This window comes from Rhopilema esculentum, chromosome 8 (genome assembly GCF_057945365.1).
Source record: "Rhopilema esculentum isolate cy_ngs chromosome 8, ASM5794536v1, whole genome shotgun sequence".
Classification (NCBI taxonomy): domain Eukaryota; kingdom Metazoa; phylum Cnidaria; class Scyphozoa; order Rhizostomeae; family Rhizostomatidae; genus Rhopilema; species Rhopilema esculentum.
This window is the reverse complement of record NC_142822.1, coordinates 5,080,619-5,093,307: the sequence shown is the minus strand read 5'-3', so window position 1 is coordinate 5,093,307 and position 12,689 is coordinate 5,080,619. Positions and strand designations below refer to the sequence as shown.

The 12,689-nt window shown below is 38.9% G+C and overlaps 1 protein-coding gene across 1 annotated transcript; it reads left to right on the top strand.

Moving 5' to 3' along the window:
* Window positions 1-534: 534 nt before the first annotated feature.
* LOC135694442 (pancreatic lipase-related protein 3) lies at window positions 535-10,525 on the top strand. The gene is made up of 9 exons (XM_065213189.2): window positions 535-634; window positions 3,257-3,314; window positions 4,359-4,551; window positions 5,509-5,663; window positions 6,133-6,351; window positions 6,783-7,079; window positions 7,654-7,839; window positions 9,276-9,491; window positions 10,377-10,525. Coding segments are annotated over exons 2-9 (1,323 nt in total). The 5' UTR covers window positions 535-634; window positions 3,257-3,259; the 3' UTR covers window positions 10,379-10,525.
* Window positions 10,526-12,689: the final 2,164 nt, after the last annotated feature.

The window sequence follows — 12,689 nt, the reverse complement described above, 5'->3', positions numbered from 1 at the left end:
TTTTGAAATCTTTTGTAGAAAGCAAGAGAAAAGAGAGAGAATGAAATTCCCCTATTTAGAAACGGCGGAACAAAGAGCACTTACAACATCGTGTGTGCAGTTTGCTTGGCAGCCAATCAGATTAGAGAAGGTATCATAATGACTCAGCAAATTTGAAATTTGGGTATTTTTTGCAAAAAGTGGGGGGGGAGGGGGCTAAAGCCCAGCCAGCCCCCCTGCTCTGCGGTGCCTGCTTAAAACATCATTGAATTCGGTCAGTTTCGAAAATCTTGTCGGTTCGAAACCCTTTTTCCTACTCTTTCATAGAACTTGGCCTATTACTCGCAGCATGTTCATTGGGGAATTTTCCTTATCAATTAGAATTGAAAAGAATTTCCTATAACTAGCTTCTCAATTAGAATTGAAAAGGATTTCCTATATTTTCTTTTTTATGCAAATGATGCTCCATTCAAATGAGATTTAAAACGATAAAATAAACAAGTGATACCTGGGGGTGTACAACACATAGCAACAACAATGCAACTTATTGTTTCCGTGCTCTTTAAATACATTTGCGTGTAATTTCTTGCCAAACGCTGAGCAAGAGCTACAGGTCAGAGGTGGTAAATTTCTCTCTGGACACGAAAAAACCCAGGTAACGCCAACGTTCTATGGTTGTTTATACCGAAGTTTTTGTCAAGTCTCTTGTATATATTTTTTAATGATTGATGATATGATTGATGGTCTAGATGAAATAATTGGATTTTTCTCACGATGATTAAATAAAAGTTTCATTGCTATTTGAAGCGTCCCAAGATGATCCCCAATTGCAAATTCATTCGCTGTAAACTCGGAGGGGGGGGAGGTACCTTAAAATGTTTGAAGGTACGGGGACGTAGGGGTACCTTTTTTCTGAAAAGTGCAGAATTATCGGTTTCAGTTTTGAAATATGTGCGGAATTTGCTATTTAAAGCGTCCCAAGATGACTAATTCGCTGCAAATTGCAAATTAATTCGCTGTAGAGCAATTTATGTGTTATTCTCGAATTTTGAAATTCGCCGCCGTATCAGGATAATCAAAGAGCTGCCTAGAGAGTGAAAAGGCTTCAAGGAGCGGGCCAAAACCAAATGAAGGGCACACTACTGCACATGATAACTAAAAGCGTAAGTGAAAAAGCTAGTAAAAATTTTCTCGATTTTAAATGGTAGTAGTTTGATGATGATTATATGAAATCTAATCAGAGCTAATTTCACGAGAGCCTTTTGAGCTTTAACTAATTCGCTTGAGATTTTTATCATTTGTTATTTATGTTGGTCTCTAGTGCTACGATTTCTCGCGTTTTTCTTGTATCTGCTCTACTAGTTTATGGGCAATGCGGTGAGTCTTTCGGCCTCCTGTGGATTTGATTTGTGAACTAGGGTAAGGTGTGTTTCGTGGCTTTTTCATTCCCTTGGTGTTTTCAAGATTTTGGCGTAGCGTGGGTCTTACCAATTCTTACCTTGCTTGGTGAAGCCTCGATACTAATATGTTGTTCATTTTCCAGCCCTCCCCCCCCCCTCATTTTGTCTCTTAATGTGGAAATGCCTTTTTTGGTATAGCTTTTCGTGTTGAGGTTCTTTTACGGCATCGTTAAAACCTCTCATACCTTTTAGGCATCTTTTAGGCATTTTGATGCCATTAGGTAGGACTGGTGCGTCCGCAATTTGTGGGGGAAAGAGGCTTTTCCTGTCCATTCCCGCCCAATTATCAATCAGATTTGGGGGTTATTGTGTAGTTTCCCTTAGTAACCCCTATGCATTATGCATTTCAAATTGGATCTAAATTTTGGGGCAGGGATTTTAGAAAATTTATACGTTTAAGGGTATGTTCTCATATTTCAAAATGGGACATCCCCCAGGGGGAGGGGGGCTATGAAATCCAGTATTAAATTTTTTTAAACTAAAAAATGAATTTCTTGGTAGACGCTGAGATGAGTAGTAAAGAATGGAGAGGTGGAAAGTCTTTCAAATACCACCCATCGGACGGAAAGTTCGACAAAAATGAATTTGCGAGTCTTCTTAAATTTGAAGAGATTTTGAATATCGGAAACAAATTGAAGTTCTTATCGATAGTTTGTCAAACACTCACGCCTATCGTTTTCCTCAAGAACGATTATATGACTGCTCAAGACAGCTTTTTGTTCTACGTCTTGTATGAATCTGACGACTCTGCCCATTCGAGCCGCACACGTTTTTTTTTATAAGAAACCTAGCTGAAGCTTCACCGGTGAAAGTTTCTTAATTCTAGGGCATTTCATGTAACACAGTCTCTGAATTGGCAAAGGCAGCCAAATAATAAAATATGTTATGCCTGTGTCTCAGCCAGGGGCGGATCCAGAGCAAACTTGAAGGAGGGGCAGTTGGTAGCGAGGGCGCTGAAAAATTTTCAAATATTGATAATGAGAGTACGCTGTATACAACAATTTCAGATCCATTTTCGGAATAAACGACATAACTTTGAGGTAATCCTTGAAGCAAATTAACCAATCGGTCTCAGAAACTTTTTCACCTGATTTTCATTCTTCAAAAGGGGCGCAGACTTTCCAAAAAGAGGCGCCAGACTTGCTTCAACTCGTCGAGGGAGGGGCAACTGCCCCTAGTTGCCCCCTTTAAATCCGCCACTGGTCTGATCATGCATGGTACCGACATCCTGCAAGGGGATGTAGCTAGCACAATCATGAGCAGCGTAAAACCATACCCAGTGGTTATCTTCCGTATTTCAAACAAGAATAAGAAATTGAAAAGTTTCTGAGTGATTTTGCATTTACCACTGGAAGTTTCTTAATTTATTTTGGCCTTTTACCAGTGAGTTTCTTATGAAGAGGTTTCTTATAAAAAACGGGTATACGTCTTGTATGAATATGTCGCTTGTATAAATTACAAATAAGGGTTGATTTTGATCGACATGATTATGATATGATAGCAACTCGATGTATTGAAATCAGGGACGCAAAAGAAACACGGATATAAAAGTGCCCCGACCACACTGTTGAAATTGATTTGTTCCTGATAGAACCCCTCCTATCCATGATCAAAGATAATAATTTACGTTTAATAAGATCAGCAACAACGAAACAGTGTTGCAGAAAGGGCATTGGAAGAATAAAGAAGTGAGCATGATGCTATCTCGACTAATTTGATTATATGCTATAAAATGACTTTATTTATGAAAGAATGAAAATATTATATGATATGGTATCAGCTGACACGATAGTAACAACTCCCTTTGAACATTTCAGAACATGAGGTCTCTGGTTATCTGCTTGGTGCTTGGCTACGTCTTTTCGTTGTCTGTTTGTGAGTATATACAATATCTGAATAATATATGATTTTCGTTTGCATTTAAAAAATTCGATTTATTGATAACATAGATAATCTCGCTTTTTATTTCAAAGCAAATATCGCCTTCATTCAGTTCTTAGTCTCATTATCGTGTTTTCCTTTTGAACACCGGCCTAAGGCGAAGCTTGTTTAGATAAAAACCTATCGGTATAAAGCGGCTTACTTTTGTATAACCAGGAAAGACGAATTCTTGAGTGAAAACACGAGTTTCAATTGGCGCATGAGGGAGCGAGGCAGTAAGTTGGTTCTGGAAAGAGGCACGGGTTGCCTGGTGAAAGGGATGTCGTGGAGGTGGCTCTGAGGGCGCACCTACCTTGTTAAGATTGAAAGAGATTTACAAGCAATCATAAGTTCAGTTGTGCGAATTCCTTACTTGGCAATGTAAACTAAACCTATATAATGCTATTGATTTTAAATGAATGAGCAATTTCGAATGATTTCTTATACACAGCAGAGAACCTTTATCTCAAATGCAAGTTAATAGGTTGTCCTATTGGTGGGGTCCTAGGTTTTGCTTCCAGAGATTGTCTACAGCACAGAACCCTTTCTAACATTTTAGGTCGGCATACCTGGGTGAACAGTTGATCATTCTCAACTCACCAATTTGATAAACAGCATCGTTCTAAAAATGCTTATATTCAGGCCACAGTCAGCATTTGGACGTGACCAATAATGCACCAGGAAGTAGAGTTTGAAAAGCTTTCAAAATATCTCTCGTCTTCGGACACATAGCTTTAAGCTGTGGTTGGAGGAAGCAAAATTCTTATTCAATGTAAAAGTTATTTTGCTGAGCTGCAGCTCTAGAAAATTATAGGAACCAAGTCGTCCTTGACTTTCTTCTATATTCATTATTGGCTTTCAAAATATTATGAAAGGCCCCGTGTTTCGCAATGGCAGTTGTGAAGCATGGACGGATGTTACCTATCGTTGAATACACGGAATATGTCTTGAGGTATATAGTTTTGTTCGTGTGTCTAGTATATGTAATTTTTGTTCCAGGCACACAAAGTCATGACAGTAAACTAGGTGAAGATGAGCGGATACTTGCAGCCATAAAGGAAGATGATGCGTTTCAAGAGGACGAAGCAAAGGTGAATGGCCCGGTTGAATCCTTTGAAGAAGATCTCATGTTGGCAGAAGCTGATGGCCGCCATTTTGATTTTAGCGAAATCGCAGAGGAGGAGGGTGCTCAGTAAGTATATCTAATTGCCAGCAGCAGCAGCCGTTATAAGCATGTACAACATTGGTAGAATTAAGTCTCAAAATTGTTCAACGATCAAGCTTGTATAATCAAGGTCTAAATATTTGATGGTAGAGCGATTTACAGGAGAGAAAAACAGAGTCCTGGGGAAAGCATGATATAAGACCCCGTTTACACTGTCCCGGGACAATTTTGTACCGTTACGGTTCGCAAGTGTTTACACTGTCGCGGTTCCAAATTGTTCCGTTTAGCCGTTCCGTTTACACTGTACCGGTACGACCTTAATTTAATGGTAGAACATTGTTTAGAAGAAGCTGTATTTAGGCAACCAAGGCTTTTATTTTGCCGCTGAAGTCAACAATCGAATTTTTATTGTGAGTTAAAATGGAGCGGAAGGCCGATTAAAACTTTACTTGGACGAAAGACATGGTGGCTTTAATTTTCAGTGTTATTTTAGACTACAAAACTGCAAAGTCCAATCAAGGCTTGGACCAGGAAACACTACAAGCCTTTTCTGTGGTCGTCTTTTCTTCAGAATTTGACAACGTAGTTACGCCACAATCAAAGCCTCGATAACCTGAAACAGCCATACAAAAGACCTCTTTGTGAATCCGTGACAATATCGTCTCAGATAGGTGTTTACACTGTCCCGTTCAAAAACGGAACCGTGACGGTACAAAATTCGTTCGCTTTCAAAGCAGGGTCAAAACTGTTCCGGATAGCAGAGCAAAATCGTCACGGTTCCACAGTGCTAGTGTAAACGCAAGGGCGAACCGCGACAGTTTTGTCACGGTTCCAAACTTGCACGGGACAGTGTAAACGGGGTCTAAATTTTCGACATAAAACAGACATGGAATTTGTCCCTTGGGGGTATCTCCCAATAACGTCCTCCCCTGTTTGATTTTAGCCGTTTCCAGGTCTAATAACTGAACAATTTTGTACTCGCAGAAAAGATCCAAAACCTGTATTCAAACGGTTGTTTAGAAAAGCCAAAAGATTTGTCAAGAGAGTTGGTAAGAAAATAAAGAAAGTGAAGAGTGAGATGCAGAAAATTGGAGAACGCTTAGCTAAAGCCGGAAAGAACGTCATCCGATTTTTGAAAAGTAAGTCGTCAGTAAGTATGTAAAAGCTGAAAATGCAAGTGCCTTAAAGAATCAGTGAATGAAGTACGCTAAAAGGTTAACGAGTCAATTTTTGTTCTTAAGCAAAATGAGTGAATAAGTCCATGTTAGGGATATGTACTGACCGGATTGTATGTATGTATATATGTATGCATAATTTTGCCATCAAATGAATAAATTACAGTTAAAAGAAAATGAGCTAATTAACGATATATAAAAATTACAGATAAAAGCTAATATCATAGTCTGAAAACACCCCCAGGTTAAAAATGGCAGGGATAGCATTAAAAAAGGCAATACGACCTTGTTTCCAGAATGGTATCTCCAGAGGTGTTATCAAAAAGAAATTTCCCACCATTAGATAAAAAGGAATGTCTGATGTCTCAGTCCCCCGTGTAAGATATGGTATTTTCCATTTGACATATCTGACATTTTGACATTGAATCAATAGAAAGAACAATCTGCTACCGGCCATATGGATGCTTTAACAACAGATCTCCTTGGAACAAAATCTGGAATCGACTACCACAGAGACCAAGTAAGATGGGAACGAAGTTTGTCTTGTTCACTCGCAGAAACCGCAAAGGAAAAACGATGCACATGTTCAACGTCCGAGCCTCAAATTTAGTAATTCGAAAAAAAACCATCTTTATAATCCATGGATGGAAAGGTTGGTTAGTTGTTTACGTTATTGAAATATAATTTCGACAGCCAGTGTAAATATTCTAATTTTTCCACTCTTCCAAGGACACTCATGCTTTAAGTATGGTAGAAGTGAATGGAAGGAGGAAAGATTGTTGGGGCCTGGTAACTAGTGGGAAAATAAGAAATAACGGGAAGGAGGAAACAGAGCTCAACTTTCCTCGTTCTGCACTCCTAACGTTTTTATTAAGCTTTGTTTTCTATCGTAATATTGCTTTTTTCAGAGTAACCCCCCCCCCCTCCCAAAGGGTTCTGGATGAGTCAAGTGGGAGATCAAAATCAGAGAACATAGCGATGTCAATGTCACACTGTGTATTGGTCAAGGGGTAGTATAAATAAAACCCTTCGTCAAATACATACACCCTCGAATTTTGCATTTTCACCTGCCTTGCCTTTCAGAAACCTACACCTCAGCAGCATGGATGAGACAATTGAAAGACGAATTTTTAAAACTTGGCGATTTCAACGTCATCACTGTGCACTGGGTTAAGGGCGCTGGAAGGGGTTACTTTCAGGCAGCGGGCAACACCCGGCTAGTTGGAGCACAAGTAGCTTACCTCATACAGCGTCTTCATAAGGACTTGAGGTTGTGCTTTGGCAAGATCCATTTGATTGGTTTCAGTCTTGGTGCTCAGATTGCTGGGTTCGCAGGCAGAAGACTCCGCGAGAAAGGACATATCATTTCACGTATATCAGGTTTGTGGCACGTCATTATAACTTCAAACAACAGCAACAGATCACAAAACTGCAGGATCATATTGGTAACGAGGTAACGTAATGGTAACGAGTTTCCTTCATCTAAGATAGCCACAGGAAGAATGAGAACTCGTTACCTAAGATCAACAAGATATATACTAACACATGCATTCTGAATCAGTAAATGGTAAGTTTCAATGAGATTACAATTTGACGAGCGATATATAGGCCGAAGAACAGTCGTATGAACGACTATATGCCTTGTAGACAAAACAGTGCTAGGCTAGGAGATGAGTTTCACAACATCTTATTACGGACCCCTTTATGAGCCTCTACATGAGCCTCTTTGTGCTACAAGGCCAAGTGCATTTGCTTTCTTGGATGCTAAATAACTTTGATGATTGTGTTTGTATTGTGCACTTTGTCAGTATAACAGTAGCATGGTGCTTGCTATAGCAGATTGCCTATTTAGACTTTCATCCAAAAGCAATATTTTCCCTTGATCTGCTTGAGAAGTCCGAATCTCCCTTCAGTTCAATTATTCATAAACTATCATAACGGTTTTATTTCTTAGGTCTCGATCCAGCTGGACCTGTTTTCGCTCGCCAGCCAAGGAAAGCCAGACTTGATTCGACCGATGCTCGATTTGTTGATGTTATTCACACAAGTTTCCTGTATTTTATTGGGGTCAAAGGCAGATCGGGAGACATCGATTTCTACGTTAATGGCGGAGGAGCTCAGCCTGGTTGCGGGGGAAAGAGTAATACAATTCTGTCATATTTTTGCTCATAATGAACATGACAAATTGACAGTTTCTTTTAGCAATTGCCCTGGGAGGAATTTCAGGACACGGGGATGACATTATTATGGCTGAAGTACCTGATTCGTCCTGTTGATGTTTGAGCTACGTGGAATGGCTGCAACAAGTTTTTGCGAAATCATATAGTATTAAGGCCTGGCCAAACAAATAAAACATCCGTAAAACCTCGTCAAACATTTTTGTACCAACGTTGTTGGACGATGTTTTATGACCTGGCCAAACGAATCAAACAAATGTTAAAACATCTGTTATGGTCAAGCGCTGCCGCACAGCTTCCTACAGTTACTGCGTTGTATTGGCTGAATTTTAACCTACTTCGCTTGCGTGAGTAAAACAAATGTTTTGAGGAGTGGCCAAAGAAAGCAACATTGTTGATCAAACATGAGAACAAAAGAGATGTTTTACGAAATGTTTGATGGAAATCAAATTTTGCAAATCACCATAAAACATCGTAAAACATCGTAAAACATCGTGAAACGTGGTGGCCAAACGAATAAAACATGTTTCATGCAACAATGTTGGATGATGTTTTATACCGATGTTTTTTCGTTTGGCCGGGGCTTTAGCTTATTTTATGAATCTTATTGCATATTATGACACATTGCACGTTATGACGCATTGCATGCAAATAGAGCCAGGCAGAAAATTCCATAGTAATCACGCCCTCCCTAAATAATCATGACTGAGAATTGTCGAATGCTCAGAACCAACCGCTGTTACTTAACCCCTGAAATTACAGGGAACTGGCAATTTCCCTTAGATGTCCGTGAAAGTTAAATTTGACCGGAGTTAAAATGGGGGGTCCCGTTTTACTTCGGAGCACCCTAGCCAGAATGAAATATGACTTTATCATTATCATGATTAACGTAACCTTGTTTCTGCCTTAATATAATACAAGTCGCACGCTTTTGTGAAAAAATTCATTTTGCTCTTACAAAATTTGAAAATGGTTTAGAAAAAAGCAAACATTTTACAACTTTTTATGGTGACTTTTCTATAGGCATGCAGTAATGAATGGACAACTATACCCAGTCATGTTTTTTCTATTTGGCCTATTTCGATCCACAACTGGGTATATATTTTCCATCTTGTTCTTTCTGACCCTTATTCTGACGTTTTATACTGAGGATGTTGTTTAATGTTTGCTTTTTTCAAAGCTATTTATTTTCTCTTTGCCATGAATTCCTAGCAATTTCGTCCGAAGAATTCAAATTGGGAGAAAAGAGGGTTGGTTATTCACTTGCTTTCCATTAGGTTCCTTGTTGTTAAGAGAATAGAACACAATTTTGCAGTTATTAGGTATCGTGATGCAGCTACTACCGACAGTCTTGCCTAGAGTACTTATCTTAATATTCAAAAATGCGTTTGTTTTGCAGAGATTCCACCAAAATGCAGTCATTTCCGTGCTGTGCAGCTGTACATTAAAAGTGTAAATCCACCTTGCAAATATCGCTCGTACAAATGCTCTAGATACACGACGTTTCGCCTTGGTTTCTGCAAAAAAGCGAGGACTGCACTTATGGGATATCACGTCAGCAGAGCAGCAAGAGGGAAGTACTACCTCAAAACAAGCGGACGCCCACCATACTGCTGTAAGTTGAGTTGTTTTCCGAATAAATAGATCCTGCCTCGTTTGTAAACAATTAGAATTTAAGAGCTTGTAAAAAAATAGCCACCGCTCCCATTTTTAGAATGCAAAAACACCCTTCCATGGTAGAGCACCTTGTTGCCTATCTATGAAAGAGCTAGCGCAATGGACATTCCCAGAACAATTTATCTTAAATGTTGCTTTTGACCTCTTGAAAAGCGTTTGCATTCCATGCATTTCCTTTTTTATTGTCGTTGATTTGCATGGTAACCCGCTACCCTATTTCTTATCCATTATCGGTCATCGACTAGAAGAGCTCCCGAAAGAAGATTGATTTGTAAGATCGCCTCCTGTAAGAAAATGGTTCTGGTCGAGGCACACTCGATTACTATGTTACATCCCCTGCTTTTAAGATGGTTCCAACGTCCCTACAGACAGTGGGGGTACTTTTGCCTTCCAAGCTAGGAGGCGGAGGGTCATGAAAAGTAAATTTTAACAACGATGATATGATTGAAAAAGACAAATTTTATCCTCATTCTGACTACGGTCAGAGGATCTTTTAAACCAAAAAGTGATTATTTATTTTGTATACTAACTGGTGATTTTACAGATCAGCTCATGTAAAACTTCTTTTGATATCTACTAAAAGATTATAGATTTACAAGCTACGTTTCTTTACAAAATTACTAAACAACCACACGATAATACTTTGACGATACCCCGGGGAACAAAAAGGCTATGGCTACACAGGGACCATTTGGACACAGAGATTAACTTAAATGTTAAACAAGCGTAATCAAAAACTGGGGCTGACACAACCCCTAAGTCCCCATTAGACACGCCCCTGCCTTACGCATCAGATGCTTACAATTTTCTTAATTTTTGACAGGATCGGTCAAAGGCGTATCACCCGATGCTGCTTGCACTCCTCGCTGGACTCTTGATCAACTGACGTTACTTGCTCTTGTCACGTCACAGTTTACGTCAAGATTTTTTAATTTCTACTCAGTTCTTCTCTATGCAGACATTTTTATACTTGTTCTATGTTTTATTCTATGGTGTATTTTTTATTCAAATGTTTCATCTGCACCTCACAATCTGAGCTAAATGGAAATGTCTCTCACACTGGATAATATTAATCGAAAAATTTCGTGCAATTGCACGAAAAATTGTGGCAGAATTTCACCCAAATTGCAACAAAAACTTCCAGTAAATTTGTAATAAGCGACGTCAAAACTGACGACATCATCTGCTTGTGCCCCTCCAACTTTCGAAATGCATTTAAGCGCTCCTTTTTGTCCAAATTTTAAAATATTCCCAACAGCTTTGAATGCTGCCATACTTTGTTATAGATAAAAGAAGAAGCAGTTGGCATTTGTTTATTATCTAGGACTATAAATATGACTGATTTCTTCTTCGCTAAAAAATGACTGGGTGAAAACCTATCCTTGCAATTATAAATGAATCTAAATCTGGCAGAGTGCACAAAATGGAAGCCCAGGGCAATGTTGAAACGCAGGAAAACCATATAGCTGCAGACACAAATTTGCCACTAAAAGAGAAAAAGAGAGGGATGAAACAGACGCGAAAACGAGGCATCGTGATCGGGGAACGAGAAATGTTTGGTTCTGCTTCTCTTACAACTTTTCCACCTGGAGGCATGAGCATCAAGAACTTGATTTCTCCAGTGGACTGGGCGCAGGCTACAAAAAACGGGCCCGAAGCGATTTGTGAAAATTTCATGCTTGTATTATATAGGGTAATAACACATGTCTAGTATCTAAGGTTTTTTACTGAGTCCAAACCCGGCTTGGTGATATACGCTGCAACTTCTTTGAAAGCACGTGCATATGGCATTACTCAATGAAATTCTCTTTAACTTCCTGCAAACTACTATATGGGCCTATGTATTTGACTAAGGGCAACGTAAAAAATCGTCAACGAAAAACGAAAGAAGATTACAACTTGGGTCACAATTGAAACTTCCTCCACTCTTGGCGCTTTTTTCACTTACGTGATCAAAACTTCCGATGCAAAACAGTGGAATCAAAAGTCTGTATATCAAGTTTAATTAGAATTTGAAAATAGGCTAAAATAACACTTTGTCTTGGCAAAGCTCTGATTCTACCAGAAGCCAAATATTGACTCTCATGCATACTTAAGCATAGAACTTACTGTCGAAAAATAAAAATTATCTTTGTATTTGCAAATTCCATTTCTGTTATTCAAACGCAATTTTGTGGGTCAACCAAATTTTGGAGAATTTCCCATTTCTATCGCCAAAACAGTTCTGTATTCACAGGCTCGTAGTAACATTATGTGGTGATATTTCGTCCAAGTCAAACTGTATCCAATAGCTGTGACCGGGGGGCCAGGGGGCCTTTCTTATTTTGTGGTGATATGATACAGGGGTTCGGGGCACAGGAAAGGTTGTAAGGAAATTTAGCATAACTTTTACTACTAAATTACTAAATTACAGCATAAACTACTAAATTTAGCATAATTTAGTAGTTTAGAAATTTAAATATTTTTAACAACGCCTTAGATTTGCAGCTATTCAAAATCAGATAGAAAGACCACAATAATTTGTTATCGAACATTTAGGCTCGTGTGGTCCATAGTACTATAGGCATGCCATTATCCACTCAAAAGGGTTCCGTTCAGTGATGTAATAAGCAGCTCAAAAGTGGTAGTAGGGGTTGGAGGTGCTATAAGAAGTAAGTGAAGGCAATCTGAAGTAATCTGATCTTAATTATTTTCTTTCTTGAAAATAATCCTTCAACAAAAACGATCCCCTTTCTAAAAAAGACCACTTACTTTTCAAAAAATTAGTACTTTTCATCACAGAAAAGAGCGATTTTTCTAACAAAAAGGGGCATCTCTTGAATTTTCAGAAATTCAATTTTCAGGCCAAGGCCTCCAGCTTCAATTCTATTGTTTCTACCAAGCAAAAAGTTTATGTAGAACTCACGACACTTTCTTAAAAAAACAGTAAAATGGTTCAATCTTACTTATAGAAATTGCAATTTAACATTTATGTTTATCAAACATGCCAGTAGGTTTGAAGACTAGATGACAAAAAAACGGCCAATGTCTGAAGGAGCTCACCAATTAATTTCGATGTAGAGACACCGCGAAGAAGAGGGGCTGGAGCAAGCCTCTTTTTTCCCGGTTTTCAGCCCCCTCCCCCACTTTTTAGACC